This window comes from Poecilia mexicana, unplaced genomic scaffold (genome assembly GCF_051168715.1).
Source record: "Poecilia mexicana isolate PSO_F unplaced genomic scaffold, ASM5116871v1 scaffold_2, whole genome shotgun sequence".
NCBI lineage: Eukaryota > Metazoa > Chordata > Actinopteri > Cyprinodontiformes > Poeciliidae > Poecilia > Poecilia mexicana.
The window spans coordinates 23,146,604-23,166,421 of NW_028263371.1; the positions used below are offsets into that span (position 1 = coordinate 23,146,604).

The following is a 19,818-nucleotide window of genomic DNA, read 5'->3' on the forward strand; positions in this document are numbered from 1 at the left end:
ACCATAAATGTAAATTAATAAAAATCCACGCGGGGGTGCTTACAGAGCTGTCCAACACCACCAAGGTGTAGCAAGCCCCCGCCTTCGTTCCCCCATCGACAGGGAGCGCATTGTTGTCTTTGTGGTGCTGTGCAGCTGCCGTATTCCCGGGAGGAGACGGAGACGTTTCTCACACCGTCTCGCCTCCAGAAATCCTGCTTACAGGGAAAATGTAGGAAACAATCTGTGAAAGAGGCCTGAGCCATGTTGGAGAAGCAGCAGGTACTTTCTTTAGAGATGTTCCCTGGCAAGGCGCGCAGTAAAACGTTACAAACACAAACTGCAAGGTTTTAATTAGGACTTCATGTGAGAGAAGTGGCACAAAACTGAGAGGAAGGAGGAAAATAATTCATGGTTTTCAGTGCTTTGAGAAAAATCTTTGCAGATTAAAGTTTCAAGCTCTTGGTATAGCACTTTAGCATTAGCTCCCACTAAATACCTTGTTGGTATTGTTCTTTAGCATTAGCTTCTGCTAAATACCATGTTGGTGTAGCACTTTAGTAATGCCTCTTGCTAAATACTGCATTGGTGTAGCAATTTAGCATTATCTTCTGATAAATACTATGTTAATATAGCACTTTAACATTAATGACTGCTAATTATTGTGTTGGTGTAGCGATTTAACCTTAGCTTCTACATACCACGTTAGTCTAGAGTGTTACTTTTCGCAGAACTAATGTTTATGACTGGTGCTTAAGGGTTAGCAAGGTTAACATTTTAGCTAGCGGTGCCCACCACTGGGATCGCTGCAGCTACAACTTCCTCCCTGACCCATCTGCATCGCTCCTTGACCTCCATGTTGTCCAACGTTCTCAACAATCCTCTGAGGCCTTTACAGAACCTTGAGGGTCGACGACGCCGGCTCTTTTTGTTCCTCTTCACCATTAAGCACCTCAAATCTCTATAAAATACGCTAAAAATTGAGAAACAATGCTTGAGTGCAGCAGTAAAACACCCACATTAAGTGTATTTTATGGTGTTCTCCTTGCCCTCGTAGCACCGCTGGCACCGGGCTGCACCACCTGCTCCGAGCCTCTTTCCAGTCCAGCCAGACCCAACAGCTGGCTGCTCTTCTGACGCTCTGATTGGCTAATCCCTGCTGGTCAGTTGCACTTTCTTCCTCCTTGCGTGTCATTGAACTTTCTCCCAGCCAGTGCCAGGTCAGACAAGAGCGATCTCTGCCTCCTCCACTCTTCACCCAGCCTCGTCCTTCACCAGCCCCCCCGCCAACGGACCGGCCTGCACACGTGAATAATTTAATGAGGTCGAATGTGAGAGTCTCCTCTGCTTTCTCCTTGTTCACACCCATCAGATGGAGAAACAAAGACCCCACATAAACCTGATGCTAGCACCTAAAAGCTCTTAGCTTTAATGCTTTAATCAGGAACCAGCTTTCATGAAGATCTTCTTTTGTCCATCATGGATTCCTTCTTCTTTATTCAACTACTAACTGACCCACATGGCTGTAAAAGGGAAATAAAATGTCACAACTTCAGTGAATGGTGACACTTTCCTGTAGCAGTCAGTCTTGCAACAAAGCTGAAGATGCTTCTGACTGAAGATAATTGCTGTATGATTCTGTATGACATGCTACCCACTCAAAATCTGGGCAGTAGTTGGTGAAAACTGCTAATCCACCTCATTTGCTTTTGCTACTGCTGTTTAAATATTTGTCTCGCAGAGAGATGTTGGAGTAGGGTACATTATCCTCACCCATCATGACTGATGGAAGAGATGGGTTGAACTTTCTGGCTGGTCCTGTTCTACATCCAAGATTCCTCCTTTTCCAACTATTCCGGGTAAAAGTTCAGATGTTATTTGAACTTTTGAGATGTGAATCAAATCCATTTAACTTGCTTTTGCCACTCTGGCAGAAAGATGTTGGAGTAGGGGATATAATCCGTTGCCCGTTATGATTGCTGGAAGAGATGGTTTAAACTCTCTCCTCCTCTCTCTGCTTCCCTGATTTCTCCTTTTAACTACTCTTGGATTTGGGGTCAAAGTTCAGATGTTATTTTAACTTTTGAGAAGCTAATCAAATCCACCTCATTTGCTTTTGCCACTCTGTGTAGCAGAAAGATGTTGGAGTAGGGGATAAGATCTTTGCCTGTTATGATTGATGGAAGAGGTGGTTTATATTTCCTGATTGGTACCGATCTGCATCCATCATTCCTCCTTTTCAACTCCTCTGAGACCTGGGGTCAAAGGTCAGGTGTTATTTGAGCTTCCAGCTAAAGAAGCTACTCCAAAACTGAACAACTTATGGAGGGAATTTGAGCTTTATTGGTTGAAGGCACCTGGTTTCCTTTCTTTTCTGTGCCGCCTGGTTCTTTCTTCATCGGATTCAAAGCCGTTGGTTTATTTCAGGCACTAATCTGTTCTCCAGCAGAGCCCAGCCTGAGTTTAAGATGGAAAAAAAGTGTCTTTTTTTTTCAACAAAACCTCAAACCTATTTTCATCTGCTGGCCTCCGCCGTGTTCTGTCATTCTCTATCACTCTTACTTTCCCTTCTTTTTTCATTCTGTAGCTGAACTTCCTCCATTTTTCCATTCTGCAACACTTCTCATTTTCCCAACAAATTAGCAGAAATGTGGATTTTTCTCCTTTCGAGGACGAAGGGATGCAGGTGAAACACCAAAGCTGGAGAAGATGAGTAAGAAAATGACAGATGAGTGTTTTTAAAGAGGGTCGGTTTCACTGCTTAGATAATCAGTGGAGGCAGCAGAGTAGCCTGAGGCAAAACGTACACTTAGCTTTGGTCTAAGCGCGGCCGGGCAGTGAATCATCAGAGCTCAGCTGTCCAAAACACACCACCAATCTGGACGGGGCATATGGCGGCATGACTCTGGTATGAATTACTACTACACGCCTGCTTGTTGTTTTTCCTGCCTTTTACATGTTCTACGAGCTCCCAGCGCCGCCACACATCACGGCCAGTCAGCATCAGAGAGGGCCGAGCTAGATGGAGGATGAGAGAGGAGAAGGGGCGGAGCCAAGTAGCTCAGGGAGGAGAGAGGGCGGAGCCAAGCAGCTGATGGAGCAGCGGAGACACCTTGCAGGACGTCAAGATGTCCTCTGAAGACTCAGTCTGAGACAGAAACACAAGACTGGACTCAACTCACATCCAACCATTAAACCATCCATCTTTCCATCCATCCGTATGGTTTCCTTCTCCATGTCTGTATTGACAGTAATGAAAACTTTCCCAGAGTGAAGCATCACCACCATCACTGCAGTTCAAGTCATTATTCGTCTTTCCATCTCCAGTCCAAGATGCTGGGATTCTTTAACCGTCCACTTGAGACGGCACCTTCCCCCCTCCAAACCCAGAGGGACCGCTCCACCTTTCTCCATCTGAGAACCTTCAGAAATGTTTTGCATGAAAAAGTCTCTTTCTTCCACACCTTTTTTTTCCACGTCTCCCTCTACGAAGGGCGCTCTAATGAATGTAAATTTCCTCTCTCCGTTTCCTAATTCAGCCTCTCCACCACTCTGGGGTTGCAGGAATGTTTCATCACATCCATCTCCCACCTTTGACCTCCCTATTAGTTGCCTGTGAAGTCGGAGAGTCGGAATCTAACAGATGTAAAATGTAAAAGCAGAGGAAGGTTGAAATTTCTCCCCTAATGATAGCGATGTACTCCAGAGGATTCCCTCTTTGCCCATCTCTACACGAGCTCTCACTCTCTCTTCTTTTTCTTTGCATTTCTAATTGTTCACAGCACATCATCAAATTCATCAGCTAATCATTTAAGACACCCCCTTCCCGTCTTTTATCACAAATGATCCAACGGTAGGCCGATCGATAGGAAAATCAGAATATGCAGAGCGTGTTCTGGTCTTTTGGCATCGCGCAACCTTTGGCGCTTTCATCTCTGCCTTTTGAAGTTGCTTTCGCTGCGCTGAGCGCGGCTTGAGTGGCTGATGGAGACGGGCATCTCCTCCACCGGAGAGGTCCTCTCAGCTGGAATCCACCTGCCATCGGCAGGGGAGCGTTTCAGGAGGAGATTCACAAAACGAGGCACTCCTCTGTAGAATCAGATACCTGAATTATCACCTCTGACTGTTTAGAACCAATTACAAACAATAAAAGCTAAAAAATAATCCATAAAATCTCCTGTTTTGTTGGATTCACACAAAAATTTAACAACAGATGTTCTGTTTAGGTTGATGTAAAATCAAAGATAAGGAAACCTTTATATTTGCCAACCAAACTGGAAAAACTCACCTGGTTTTGCTTCTAAAAAGAACATAAGTTAGTTGTTTGTTTTTTTTATTGTTATGTTATTGCCTGGTGCATAACTGTAAACAAAGTAAAAACTAAATTGCTATATTTAGTGTATTTACATATTTAAACCTCTAAGATGTCCTCACCAATTATGATTGATTTAACCAACAAAGCAAATAGCTTACTCCTTGACAACTTTACAGTATAAGAAACAAAAGTATGAACAACCACTGTGCGAAAAACAAGAGCTAGCATTGTGCTAATTACCTACTAATGTACAAATTAACCCACAAAACTACAAGCATTTTTATAAGATAAAAGCTAATTTGGATGTGGAACTAACCAAACGAATCTTTTCATAGCTTATGACATTCAAAGTCAACTCATGACGTTGGGAAATACTCACACAAGCAAGCAAGAAGTAGTACTAAAGCTAATTTAGTTCTCTTGCTTCAGCTGACGGCAGAATACAATCACTTCCGGTTCGCCATGAAGCCACTTCCGGTCGGCCGCCAAGCAAGTGGAAAAGGCGGAGCAAATACAAAAGTTCTTTCTAATTAAATTTAAAAACATAACAAGAGTTTTAAATGATTCCAAAAACAAAGATTGAGGAATAATCTTTTAAAGTACCTGAGAACGTTTGATGGTTCCACCTTGACATAATGGTAATTTTAGCCTCAAAGTACATACATATATACTCAGGGGTAAAAGTAGTTTTAAATTCTTGGGGTACTATAATTAATATATATATATATATATAAATTGTTTTTTATTAATTATAGTACCCCAAGAATTTAAAAACCCACACACACACACGCAGACATTACATACAGAAGAAAGGAAGCGAGCATTTCACCTGTGCGCGCGCACACACACACACACACACACACACACAGTTACTAAGGCATCGTGGAGATTCCTTCACACGTCTACATCCTGGAATAGCACCTGACCCAAACTCTTGTCCGAGTTGTTTTTGAAATCTGCCTTTGAAATACAATCATGAAGCCCTTTAATCCCCAAGGCTCCTGAATGAAGCAAGACAAGAACTTCTGGGTTCTGGGTTTCTTATGTTTGGTAAAATAGTCACAGCATTAAATTGTCTGCGAAAATTAATAAAAAATAAATATAAGTCACAGACTGTTTCTAGCACTGTGCAATGATTAATACATGAATAATCCTAATGAATTAATAGTAATTAAAATAATAGTGGATAAAAGGCTTCAGAACATTTATACCACAGCAGGTATGGAAAACCACAAAAGCAAAAATTAAATCATATACAAATGTATTAATCTCTTCATGTTAAATAAATAAAAAGTATAACGTTTTATTTAAATATTTATGTCAGCTTGAGTCATGCAGAGCTGAGCTGATCATTTCCATAGCAACAATCAGAAGCAAGACGTTGCTCCAGAAGTCCAGTGAGCTCACTGATGAGGTCATAGACGTACATCACAGTAGATCAAAGAAGTTCTAATGCTTGAATTCTGGAATCTCTAAGCATCAGTCAGGATCCAGACATTTCTTGGACTTTCAGATTTGTTTACAGCAACAATGTTCGGTTTTGCGACGGCGATTGTTCCCCTGATATTCCCGGTTGGTTGGGGCATTGGATATGCCGTGACCACCGGGATGAAGAAGGTATGTGATCGTTTCTTTCCTGGGAAGGATGGCAAAGAAGAAAAGAATCAGACTGAAGAGGAAGATCTATTTTGGACAGGATTTCCATCCAGGTCAACAAAACAAACCGACCCGGCTGGGGAGGTTTGTTCTGAAAAGGCTTTGGACGATGGGACCGCGGACTCCATCTCGTCCTCTGTACAAGACAGTACAGAGGATGACTGTACTGTCTCTGGACAAACCGACCCGGCTGGGGAGGTTTGTCCAGAGACGATGGTACACCATGGAGGTGAGACAACAGTCGCAGAAAAATCTGACCCGGCTGGGGAAGATTTGTCTGCGGCTGATCTCGCAGCCAAAGCTCTGGGTAAAGAGACAGCCAAAGCTTTGGTTTCCCTGGTCCCATCCTTAAAGAAGAGTCCTCTGAAGGGGACGTTCACAGGGACCCTTGAAATACAAAGTTCCCCGGATGGGGAACTTTGTATTGTTGATGACAACAGAGCTGCTCCTTTGCCAAGAAAAACAAGTCTGAATTTAAAGATTTCCGTTGGTGTCGAGGTTTCAAGTTCCCCTATTTCAGTAGATGGCATTGGCTCGGATCTCCCAGTTGTAGGGAGGACAGAATCTGCAGGACCCGGACAAGCTGAGGAGAACTTTTTCAAGTTCTCCAATGAGCTCCAGAACAGCTGGGTGAACGTTGCTTTCCAGAGCATCCTGAACCTGAGCGTCACCAAGCGGTGTCTCGCTCAGGAAAGGATTTTTCTGGAGGCATCGTCCATCCCCAGCTGTGGGAGTCTCATACACTCAGCTGTCCGTCAGCCCGGCAAACATTTTTGTCAACAAGACCTTTCCCCTGTTCTGATGGAGCTGACGGAGAGGAAGCTACCGTCAGATGTGGGGAAGGACTATGACATCAAAAGTTTGCTGGAGTCTGTTCTGGTCTGGTTGGACTCGTTTGGCGGCGACACAGATAGACAGATGTATGACAACGACTTCTGCTCTAACTGTGGAGCCACTTCCCTCAGGCTCCTGAACAACGGCGCCATGATTGCTCTTCCACCTATACTATTTTCAACCAGTATATCCATACTGCTGGAGTACTGGTTGGACTTAGCATGCAAGCGCCGTTGTTCAGGCTGCGGGTCACCCTGGCAGAAAAAACACTGTCTGACCGATAACAAGGTCCTGGTGTTTTTTCTGCACAGGGTGACCAGGAGGTACCAAACAAGAGCCACTCAGACCATCGAGGTCCCTGCAGAATGTGGGACGGAGACGTACCACCTGTCCTCCGTCATCTGTGGGGATCCAAAGATGACGGAGTTCTATTGCTACTTAAATAAGGGGGAACGAACCATGAAGGCAGAAAATGAGCATGTCTTCACTGCAGACAGTGACTGCAGTGAAGACATGTACAACAACGGCTTCATTTACATTTATGAAAAGAACTGAGAACACCAGAGGTTAGTTTCTCCAGCCCCTCCTCTGGAAGATGGCGAAGGGCCCTTTGGAGAGGAGTGTTAAGGAAGATTTTTATGAATTAATTAATTTTGGAAAAAGTTTGGCTCTCTCTCTTCCTCTTAGATCCCGGGTCCTCTCGCGACGGCCACGTGTAGTCACTCAGAAGAAAACAGCAATGCGTGTTGACGTCACAGAATTGCAGTTTAATCCAATAGAAAACGCATAAAATTACAACAGAAACTGCAGAACAACAGAGACATACATTCGTTTACCTGACAGAAATGGAAAGAAGAAGAAGGAAAGAAAGGAAGAAAGAAAGGAAGAAAGAAAGAAAGAAAGAAAGAAAGAAAGAAAGAAAGAAAGAAAGAAAGAAAGAAAGAAAGAAAGAAAGAAAGAAAGAAAGAAAGAAAGAAAGAAAGAAAGAAAGAAAGAAAGAAAGAAAGAAAGAAAGAAAGAAAGAAAGAAAGAAAAGCAAAGAGGTCCAAAGACATCTTTGGAGAATTGCAAGAGCAAATCTGATCTGTTACTCTGTATTGGAAAGTTTTATCTTCTTTTCTTTAATTTATTCAAATAAGGCGTATCTTTGCTCATCCAATCCAGGAGCTATCTCTGACCCTTTGTCTGAAGCCAGGAACTCCTGCTGTGTTTACGGCTTTTCACAGATGAGTATGAAAAGCTACAACTTCTCCTGTATTGTTTTCCACACAGACAAAAGGCAGTTCAAACGATCCTAGCAAACCATCTGCAGTAACTACAGGTAAAATAAAGGTCAAAAAACCAGAATACGTTACTGATTTTAAAACTACAATTAGGCCATTTGAATCAAGACATGTTAGGTTTTAAAACTAGCTTATTTTAAATTTATTTTCTCAACAGGAGCTAAAAATATTAACATCGGAAGAAGAAAAACATCCTAGAAGACCTAATTAGTAACCATTTTGAGGCTGGAGAAATGTGACTGGGACCAAACATGTCTGATTTAAATTTAAGGGGCAAAAGGTAAAAAGATTTGACAGGTTTCCTGTTTGCAGGTTTCTCTCCGGGCACTCCGGCTTCCTGCCACAGTTTGAAATCTCCACTGAAATGATCCAGTAGGCAGAGGTGGACCCGTGGAGGCGGGTCCGGCGGGCGGCGCCGGTGCAGGGGGCAAAGTCCCCCAGCAAGAGACTGGGCCTTTTGGGCCCAGTCTCTTGCTGGGGTGAGCACTGGGGTTAACACTGGAAAGCGGAGCCTCGGACAGAGCACAGGGAGGCAGAAGAGCAGCGGGAGACAATGTCTCTCTCTCTCTCTCTCTCTCTCTCTCTCTCTATATATATATATATATATATATATATATATGAGTATAATTAAATAATATTTATCTATCCGTCCGTCGGATGGATAGATAAATATTCTATATTATTATTATTTAATTATTATTAGTTAATTGTACTGAAGGGCTGCACAGTGGTGCAGTTGGTAGAGCTGTTGCCTTGCAGCAAGAAGGTTCTGGGTTCGATTCCCAGCCCCAGTCTTTCTGCATGGAGTTTGCATGTTCTCCCTGTGCATGCGTGGGTTTTCTCCGGGTACTCCGGTTTCCTCCCACAGTCCAAAAACATGTCAGGTTAATTGGCCTCTCCAAATTGCCCCTAGGTGTGAGAGTGCATTTGCATGGTTGTTTGTCTACCCACCCCCACATAAAAAAACAGATTAAAAGATTCTTGGGACCAACAATAACATTTTCACTAAGTAGAAATTTTGTAATAGTTATTTTTAAAATATGAAAAAACAAAAAATAAGCTACTCCCTTTTTATTGTTTAAAGCAAATTATGAATCACAAACTAAAAACTAATTTTGCAATATAAATCCCATTTTTCCACCAAAACACCTGGAACGTAAAGTGCTCTGGAAACAGAAGATTTTAAGAGGCACTATTTTCTGTGGCGGATTAAGACGTTTGCGTTCATTGCGTCTCTGCAGTGTCCCACTGACAGTGGGAAGCATATAAATTATTAAAAACTTGTTGATTATTATTGTTTAAGGCATAAACAGGTGGAAAAATGTGGAATCTATGTTTAGCTTTATCTAAATGAGACGTAAGCCGCAGCGCCGAGGTCAATTCGCTTTGATCCGCCTGAAAATGAGCACCGAAACTGTATCTAATTAGCATAATAATGAGCAGCAGACGCTTTATCCACTGCAGCTCTGGAATAATGTGGATGTGAGAGCAGGAAGATGCTGCATGGGAGGAAAAATTAAGCGCTGAAGGGTTCAGTACTCTGTAATTTGGCTACTTTTTATTCGAGCAGGGTCATCTTCAAGAGAAAATTACAAATTAAGAATCCATAATACTTTTACAAAGACATTTCAGGAAAGATTTCTTCTTCAGTCATCATATCATACATAGTATTTAACAGTCCCTCTTCATTGTTTTTTCAGCTTAAAAAAAGAAAACAAAGATGAAGAAAGTGGAATTTTTTTTCAGTCGAAAATACAGTGTTTTCACAATTGTATAAAAGTTCCCAAATTTTGGATTTTTTCTTCCAGTAACTGGAAAGTAAAAGAAAAAAAAGTAAAATAAGATTAAAACTTCACAATGTTTCAAAACACAATAAATGCTCTTTTTTTTTTACGTAAAATTTGCCCCTATGATCGACAACATGTTCCTTTTTACTAAAATATATCTATATATTGAAGAACTATAGTACTGTACACAACAGTATGAAATAAATAAAATTAGGAAATATAAAATGGGCCACATAAATAATCAAAATAAGAGAAAAAAAATAACGGTTTGGTTGTAATACTGAGAGAGTTTAAAAAGAAAAGAGCTGAGAAAACATTGCACAACATAATGTAAACTAAAGGAAAACGGCTGCCTATACGTCTGTAATACTGACACGGTGCTTCGGAGAACAACGGTGAACCATCTCATCATAATACTGAAGCTGGTGAAGAAGAACAAAACAAAACATAAGAAACCGAACCGTCCTTTTACACAATACGAGGGTGGCACTTGCAGAAAAACACACAGGTTAAAAGGTTTGCATATAAGGCTTCTTTTTTCTTATCAAAAAACACCTTACAAAGGCTTCGTCCTTCATCGTTTTCTTCTTTTTATCCCGTCCATAAACTGTAATTTTCCCTTAAAACGAAAGTCTCTTTAAAACTTCTTTAAAAAACAAAAACAAAACACAGTTTAAATTCCTTCATTTGATTCGATTCAAGAGGCCTAAAACAGTGCGGCTGGAGATGTTTGGAGAAATAAAGACGACACCGAAAAACGCAGGTAGGTGGTAATACTGAAGGACTGCAGTGCAGGTAATACTGCTCTTTTCCAACACTGTATAAATATATACATAGGCAATACTTTTTATTATTTTTGTTCATGATTATAGAAGCGGAGTGCAATTTGTACAAGTCACTAGTTGTGCTATAAATACTATGGAACACAGGAGGTTAGCACCACACGTTGTTTTAGGCCTTAGTACTGTACATTTTTATTCATTTATTCGTTGTTCGGTTTGCATAATGCAGCTTATTTCACAAACCCGCCACTGATTTCTGAGTCCATCGCGTCCCGCTTCGGCAGACGTCGTCCCAAAGAGAGCTTCCCGGAAGCTTCAGGCACGTGCAGCTTAAAACGCGGCGGCGGCGTTTTAAACCGAGCAGGTGAGAATGCCGAACCGAAAGAGACAAACTGAAAACTGTAAGATGGGAAGCTCCCTGAAAACCGTCCGTTACATGCCGTCCTCCATGGCATCCTCGTGATCCGATTTGGTTTCCGTTTTGCCGTCCAGCGAGCTGTCGTCCATCGAGTGCTCCCCGTTCTCCTCCTCGTCCCTCAACGTGTCCGGGTCCGTGTCCATGCTCTTGCTCTCTTCCTCTTCCTCCTCCTCGAACTCGTCCCTCCGTCCTATCTTCGCGTACGTTCCGTCCACCTCCTTCCGCCCCTCTGCCCTGATCCCTCCGTTCACGCCGTCGTGCCTCAGGATGGCCTCGCGCTCCGCCAGCTCCGCCGGGTAGCCTTGAGGAGTCATGCCCTGCAAGTACGCCCTGCTCATCAGCAGCTCGGTGGGCTCCAGGTGGCCCTTCTCCCGGGCCTCCCGCTCCGCCGCCTCCCGCTCCTCGGCCTCCCGCTTGCAGTAGGAGTAGCGGTGGTTCATGTGCTGCGAGTAGGAGCCCGAGTGGGAGAAGCGCTTGCCGCATTTGTCGCACTGGTACGGCTTCTCTCCGGAGTGCAGCCGCGAGTGCTCGATGAGATGGTGTTTGTGTTTGAAGGCTTTCTTGCAGATCTGGCACTGGTGCGGCCGCTTGCCTGCAGAGACACAGAAACAGAAAGCGGGACGGGACGTGAGTGAGGCGCCGGAATCACAAAAACACAACTCAAATCACAACAAAGCAAAAAACAAACAACAAAAAAAAACGAATTTATTTAAGCTAACAAACTGCAGCATCCTGGGTGCACAAAGAAGCATTACAAGAGATCCTTCCTAATAGTAAATGTCTTTTTCATTCTCTTAGCTCATCAATAACAGATGCTTCATTTAGCTTGAACTGCTTTCCATCATCATAAAACATAAAAACATCAGAAAGTCAACAACTGTGAAAACCTGTAACAAATATTTGTACATTTTGTAAAGTGACATTGTTAAAATCAGCAACACACATCAAATATGTTGGTCAATGTTCCACTTATTATTAAACAAAGGCAAATCTAAACAGGCTTGGTTTAGAGGAACTCAGTGTTTCAGCTGTTTTGCACTTTTATGGAAGAATATATGAATAGGTTCCATATATTCTATATAAAATCTCTGTACAAGGTCATAAAGTTACAGTATAAATAATAATAAACACCAAGATTACAGTTATTTTTCTGTTACTAACAGCTGTTTTCTGATATTACAAGAAAAGTCCTTTTAGTTTTATTTTTTTTAAATTAAAAGTCCAGAAAAAAATTATATATATTACTTTATCTTGTATGCTATATTTTTGTTAATTACTATTGTTTTTCTATATATGTTTTTAACACTTTTTGATTTTGTTTTCTGGGACCTACATACATAGCTGATGCTGTTATGCATGATTTTTCCCACAATATATGATATTTCTATTCTATTCTGTTTTTATATTGTACTATTCACGTTATATAGACAAATCCAATAAAAGTGTCCCAAGAACACGGCCTTGAGGAACACCACATGTACACAGGAGATGTTCCATGATTTCAACATCAAGATAAATTGAATAGAATAGTCCCGAGATCACAGCCTTGAGGAACACCACATGTAATTAAACCCTTTGCTTCCACTAGCTGCTGCATTTCTAGCTGCCGGTTCAACAGGAACCTAAAAAGCGACACAAATATTCCTGCCTTTTCATGAGCCGATAACTAGACGGCTCCATAAAGCTTTGAGGTCTCTGTGTAAGGACTTCTCATCAGGAAGCTCCTGTAGTTTGGCTGATATGATTTAATACCAAAAAATAATTATATATCTAGGTAAATTAATGTCTTTTAAGATCACAACATGATATGATTTGAAAATAAAAGAGCATAGCTCCCTCTTCTTTGGCTACCTGCATTAATTTAATTGCAAGAAAGGAACACACAAAGTTTTAAAGGCATCACATCCCTGTCAATGAAGAAGCAAGTTAGGTGTTGGGTTACAAATACAACTTAAGGATTGAACAGAGAAGGAAAAAAGGGAGGAAAAAGGGAAATAAAACAAAAATATATAAATATATACTTGTAGGAATTGGCAACACAAACATTTAAAACATAAAATAAAAAAGCATGGGGTTTAAAATAAGGGTCTAGAACAGTATATACCTGTGTGTTCATATTTGTGTCTTAGAAGGGAACTGCTCTTCTGGAATGTTTTGTCGCACAAGTCACACGCGTACATACCACTTTCGGTCTTCTTAATCTTCTTCCGCGACAGACAGGAGTCGGGGTCTGTCATGTCGTCCAGCCCTGACAAGTAATCTGGTGTACCGTCAAGCAGGTCCCCCTTAGAGACAAGAACAGAGAGACAAGAGGCGAGAAATAATAAGCAACGCGGCACCGCACAAACCCGCAGAGGCTTAAAGACGGTTCAGACTATAAGTGAGAAAACTGGAGCTGTCTGCTTTTCGTTTATTTCAGGAGCTGTAGCTACAAAAATTGAGCTGTTTACATGCTAAATGTTTGTTTTGTCAAAATGTACTCAATTGTAATGTGTAGCTGGAATGTAAATGTGCTAAAATTTAAATTATACAATGTAGCTAAACCAAACAACAAAACATACGTGCTAATGAGCTAAGTGCTAAATGTGACAAAACACCAGTCAAAAATCACTCCAACAATCTTAACTAAGCAAGTAATTGTATTAAAAATAAATGTGATGCTGATGTTTAACTGAAAAAAGCTAACTGCTAATCATGCTAATATGATCAGGATTTATATATTAGACATTTTATTTTTGTGCTTCTAAATTATGAATATGAAAATGTTGAATGTAATCAAATTTTCCAATTATTTTATAGACTATAGATTTTCAGAGTAAAAGAAATATTTTACTAATATGCTAACTGTTAGCTTTGCTAATCTGATAAAGCATCTTTAAAAAAAAGCTTTTAAAAGTTCAAGGTTAAAGAAAAATCAACATTTTTATGATGCTGAAAGTTAAAGACAAGTTACATGTAGGTGGTTTTCCCATAGTTTTAGAACTCAACTAAGCTCGAACAAATGCTAATGCTAATTTGCTAAATTCACAAATGTTCAACAACATAAAGCTGGGAATGCCAAAGCAAATTTTAGAAGTGAACATGTTATGATACCATGAACTGGTAAATTTTAAATGCAACAATGTTGAATTTAGCTAATTATCCATCTAGTTTAGTTACTGTGAATTTCTTGTGCTAAGTAAATAGCAATATTTGCTAATTGATACTAACTGCAAAAGCTACTAATTTGATCAATGGTAAAAAAAAAAAAAAAATATCTTTTTAAATAATGCAAAGTCTTAAAAGATATCTTGGAAAAGAGCTGAAGAAATTATAATTTTTAAACATAATGCTGTTGCTAATTTAAATAAACACCAAAACGTCATGATTATAATTGTTTTTAAATAAACAGTTGAAATAATTATTTTATCAGGAAGTTTTAGTTAGCTGTTTTATGCTAATCTGACAACCTATAAAATAATAAAACATTTATATTAAAGACTAGAAATGCTTATGGTGCCAGAACATTTTTCGGAATAAATATATTTTTATTTCAAATTTGAGAAGTTAAACTGTTAAATATATTCTTGCAACTAATTTTCTAAAATGGAAGCTAATATAGTACAATGTACAGATGAATGCCTCATGTTTACAAAGACAAATTGTTTTACTGGACTTTTGCAAAGACATGATTTAAAATGAATATAATGAATGTTAAATGGAATAAAAATGTGAGTTTTTATTACATTTTAGGAGCAGAAGATTTGACCAGTTTAACATAAACACATATTTGACAAAGTTCTGGCTGCTTTACTTGTATTATTAACAAAAACAAAAAAAGAAAATATACATTAAGTTTTAATGTACAATGTAGTTCTATTTCAAAAGCAGAAACTATGGATTTTAGGAACTATAATTTATTTAAGTTAAAGTTATCTGTGACAATGCTCGACTCCCAAAATAAGTTAAAACAACCAAAACTGTAAAGTTTTTTATTTTTAGAAAGTATTATTATAGCTAACATATTATACTATCTATATATAAATAATGCAATATACTACTGAATATTATTTACATAATTACACAATATCTTGTTTGAGAAGTTAAACAGAAACACATCTTTGCTAACATGCTAACTGCTAACTATCGATTGCTAATTTATGAATCCACTAAAAATTATCCATCAGCATACATATATATACAGATAATGTCATAAAATGTGCTGCTAAATACTAAAATGAAATAAATACATAACAAAAAAGGGGCAGCCTGTTGATTTGAATAAAAAGACATGCTAACATGCTAATATGCTAACTGCTAAACATGTACTATCTTACAATTCTGAAAATGAAATAAATACCAACTTTAGGAGCTAAATTATTTTATTGCAAATTGATTCAAATTTTAAATCTAAGGTAAGTGGAGTTTTTTTTTTTGTTGTCTTTTTCGGCAGCTTTAAATTTGTCGATTTGACACTGGAGCTCAAATACACGGCTAAACGACCCAATCCCCTTAAAGCTGCCGAAAAGACAACCAAAAAAAAAAAACCTACCTAACCTTACCAACCTTAGATTTAAAATTTGCAATCAATTTGCAATAAAATAATTTAGCTCTAAAGTGGTATTTTTTCATTTTCGTGTAATGTTAGCAGTTAGAATATTAGCATGTTCATGCATTTTGATTACAGCACCCAGCAGCGTTTATTTCTTATAAAACTTTCAGCTCTGGAATAATATCTCCCATTTATAACTGACAGCTTCCTCATTATGAAGCGCAGCTAGCCCGGGCTAATTTTGAACTCGTGTTAATTCTGCACATTCCTTTAAAACCGTCCCCTTTTATAATGAAGATTACTCTTAAATTCAAATTAATGGAGAACAATATTACAACATTAGAGGAGACGCGGTGAGCCATTCTTGAAATTGCAAGCTCATATAATGATTATAATCAGAAGGTGCACCTTAATGGCCAATATTGAGTCACCAAAGCCTGCTTTAATGAATATGTGTGTGATAATGTGAGGACCGTGTTTTAAGAACGGACCACTATCACTCTGCAATCAATTTGAACTAAACGCCTGTAGCTGTATTTTTAAAATCTAATTTAATAACTTAGAATAGGAAACATTATTAATACTTTTTTTTTCATCAAAATGGTTCCCTCTATGTTAAACAGCCTTCAGCATTCGCTGGTAATGAACACGGAGACGGTGCATTATTAATCCACATGTAGTGAAGAAGCTCATTTTGGCGTCGGCTCGCTTTAAAATGCAGGCGAAACCCGCAGCAGGAAATTTTAGAGAAGTGCACTGCTCCGGGCTTCACCTTTGTCATTTTTACAAAGGCCTTTCACCCATATTTAATAACAAATATCCCAGCTCTGGACGGTAAAATTTGATGCTCCTTTCTTTCCAGGCTGCAAGGAGAATACCGCTACGATTCAGAGAGAATCTCCTGCTCGTGTCATTATCATAAACCTTTGCACTGCTAATGACATCTCGGTTTTGTCCCACCTCAGGGTGGTGTCCCAGCTGTTTATCTCCGTTGCCTCTGCCAGTTCATCCTACCTCAGGTGAGCGTTTCTCTCTCCTGACTCTTTTAATTAGCACAGAAATTAGTTCAGCACATTTCAGAGAGTCTAAGAGAGCCTGGGGCTTTTCACGAAAATCACAGGTGGCTCATTTACCTGGAAACCCGGTTTTCGCTGGTACTTTCTCCTCTGCTGCATCTCGGCAAAGGTAGCCGCCCCTGCTGCGTAAGTGTAGGCCATGTGCGGTAGGAAGCCCATTTGATCCATGCCCGGGTACGGCCTGAGACCCGGTATGCTGGCCTGCATGGGGGGCATGAAAGTGGCCGGGGGGAAAGCGCTCTGCGGTGGAAGCGACGTGTACAAAGGTTTGGCAGCAAACGGGTTAATGCCAAAGATGGGGCTAGTGCTTTTTTCAAGGTTCCCATTGTTGGTTGAGCCTGAGAAATCCTTCTTGAGATAGGCCAAGTTCAGCGGCTCTTCGAAGTGCTCTCGGGGAGACGGGATGCTGCTGTGGTCGATGGTGATGCTGTTGACCTTCGGCCTGCTCTTGACGGTCAGTGCGTGCTTGGGCTCCTTCATGAGTCTGGGCAGAGAGAGGTCGAGCGGCTCGGCCTGCAGGTCCTCCGACGTCAGGCTGTTTGGAGTGTAGGAGCTGCTGTGGGAGTTTTTGGAAGATGTGGACGACAGGTTCAGAGGCGACGGGGTGTTGCTGCGGGAGTGGTCCAGCTTCTCGCCGGCGGACTTGCCATTGCTGCCGAACTGGTGGTTCTTCAAATGTCTAAGCGCGTTGTCACAGTTGTTGACATTGTTGTGGAGCTCCGCGATGGAGGGGGACGTGATGCGGTCGGAGGGCTTGATGAGAGACACGGGCGACCTAGCTGCCAAAGAGTCTTTTGGAGGAGTTTGGTGGTTATTTGTTCCGACAACCATTTCCGTGTTGTTCCTGTGCTCTAGTGGTGGGGTCCTGGTAGTGCTATACTCGTACATCTTTCGCTGCTCAAACCATTCCTTGACAAATTCCTGAGGAAGGCCGACCGCTATGGAAATTTTGAGCAGCTCCTCCGAGTTGGGCTCCATGTTCATGGCAAAGTAAGCTTTCAGCACAGACATGTGGTCCCTGTAGGGGTTGAGGGGGCCTGTGAGTCCCTTCTCAGACAAAATGGAGGAGTGGGAGTTCTTCTCCATGAATATCCCTGGTTTGTTAGCCATCAGATTTTCACTGGGCTGCAGCACAGCTTTGATCTCCTCGTTCATTTTGCACAGGTAGCGTTCATGTTGGTGCAAAGGTATTGGCCCTGGGAAGGTTTCTTTGCAATACTGACAAGCGTACGGTGTAAACATGTTTTCGGGCACCTTCTCCTCCACACCTCCTTCGAGCATGTGGTTGGATTTCTCTCGTTTGATATTGCTAATCTGTCTCTTTGAGTCTGTCGTCAAGCTCTGGAGGCAGGCTTTGGCTTCGTTCACTTTCTCCAACGTGTAGTCGATGATGCTTTTGGTGGCGCCGTTGTGATTGACCAATGGAAGACCAACCTGAGGCCCCCCTGGCGACGTCAAGCCCTGCTTCTGCTCCTCCATCTGGTTTCCCAGCTCCTTCATGTAGGCCTTGAGCTTGGAGAGCTCCTCCGGCTTGCAGTCCATTTTCTGCCTGCACACAGTGTTGTCCACGATCTGGAGGACCTTCTGCACCTCACTAAGGTTGTTCGCCAACGGACCTGGGTAGCCGCCGAACTGCGACTCCAGGCTGGCCATGCTCAGGTGCTGCAGAGGGCTCTGCGCCGTCGAGTTGTGGTGGTTGACGCCCAGCGGACTGGTCCCTCCCATCCCTCCGTTCATAAACGGAACGGGAGCGCCAAACCCGTGGGAAGCCATCATCAGCTTGTAGTCGTTGAAGTCGAGCGGCTCTGTTTTGATGCTCATGTGGTTCCCGTGATCGGCGAGGCCCAGCGACTTGCCGTTCTCGATCTTCTGGCGCAGCTGGGTGATGGCAGTGTTGGTGGGCGAGGCGGAGGCGGAGGTGGGGGAGGAGCCCGGCTTCAGGTTGGTGCGCATGCGGCCGTTGACGGCGATCAGGCCGATGCACTTCTTGCTGCTGATGTGGGAGCTGTAAGAGCCCGAGTGAGAGAAGCGCTTCTTGCAGTTGGGACACTCGTAGGGCTTTTCACCTGAAACGACAAACAGGCACATTTAGAGGAGACTTTTCCTTCAGAACAACAGACGTTTGATCACGTCTTAAGGTTTTCTTTAGATTTTGGCAGCTTTTTATCTGGAAAATTTAATCTAGGGAAGACTAAATGTTCTCAAAGTTAGCAAAAATGCTAAAGTGCTAAACAAATAAAGTTTGGTCAATACTTTTTTTAATAAAAAGGCATTGGTGTCCTTTGTTTTTTTTGCCTAAATATCCAAGAGAGTGATTTAGATTTTCTTTGGATATTTGATCCCAATAGTTGACCAATGAATTAAAAATTAACAAGTGACCTGTAGGTTTTTAAAGATTTTATTTGGACTGTGGCAGCTTTTTCACTCCGTTTCAATTAAGTACCTATGGAAGTCCATTTCTGCCATTAAAGAAAAAATAAAAACAAAACAGGAAGTCATAAATTTGAGCTTTAATTATGAGTTTTAGTTATAATTGCTAGAATAAAAGTCCTATTTACAAATTCTAAAGTCCTACTTCTGACTTTTATTCTTGTAATTGTGTCTTGAAGGCTCATAATTATGACTTCCTGTTGGACTTTTATATTTTTGTTCATGGCAGAAATCTTAACAGAGCTGCGTGCTGGAAGTTGATGCATCTTTAAAATCTCACCTTATGGTTTTGCTTCAGTTTTTTTCCAATAAAAATTGGAGATATTTTGGTTTTTGAGAACATACTTAATATCCTGTCAAAAATTGCACAGTAACACAAATTCTTGCTGCTACTAGAAGCTGTTTTCCCTAAATATCTTCAATAAAATGGACATTTTCTGTCAGATTTTCTTTCGGTATTTAGTCCCAATTCTTAAGATGATCAAATCAATCGGACCTAAAGTGTGTAAACTCACCGCTGTGAATCCGGAGGTGCTCCTTCAGGTGGTGTTTGTACTTGAAGGCCTTGCCGCACTCGGTGCATTTAAACTTGCGGTTTCCGGCTGCTTGGTTGAGCAGTTGGTGCTGCGAGGAAACACAGACAGAGGAACGATTTTAAACACAATATTTTATTTATTTAAAGAAAAGAAGATGCACAAACATGGCGAGGGTGAGAGTTCAGCAAATA

General features: G+C 41.1%; 1 protein-coding gene across 2 annotated transcripts in view; it reads right to left on the minus strand.

Moving 5' to 3' along the window:
• Positions 1-9,598: 9,598 nt before the first annotated feature.
• Positions 9,599-19,818, minus strand: part of zeb2b (zinc finger E-box binding homeobox 2b) — an 81,513-nt gene continuing 71,293 nt past the window's right edge. Inside the window, exons 7-10 of one of the 2 annotated variants that reach the window (XM_088012844.1) lie at positions 19,607-19,715; positions 16,719-18,727; positions 13,159-13,339; positions 9,599-11,646 (exon numbers count right to left, since the gene is read on the minus strand). In XM_088012844.1, the coding sequence (XP_087868970.1) occupies positions 11,069-11,646; positions 13,159-13,339; positions 16,719-18,727; positions 19,607-19,715 (2,877 nt within the window). In that variant the 3' untranslated portion in view covers positions 9,599-11,068. The remainder of the gene's footprint in view (positions 11,647-13,158; positions 13,340-16,718; positions 18,728-19,606; positions 19,716-19,818) is intronic. The other variant, XM_088012845.1, reaches the window with a different exon arrangement.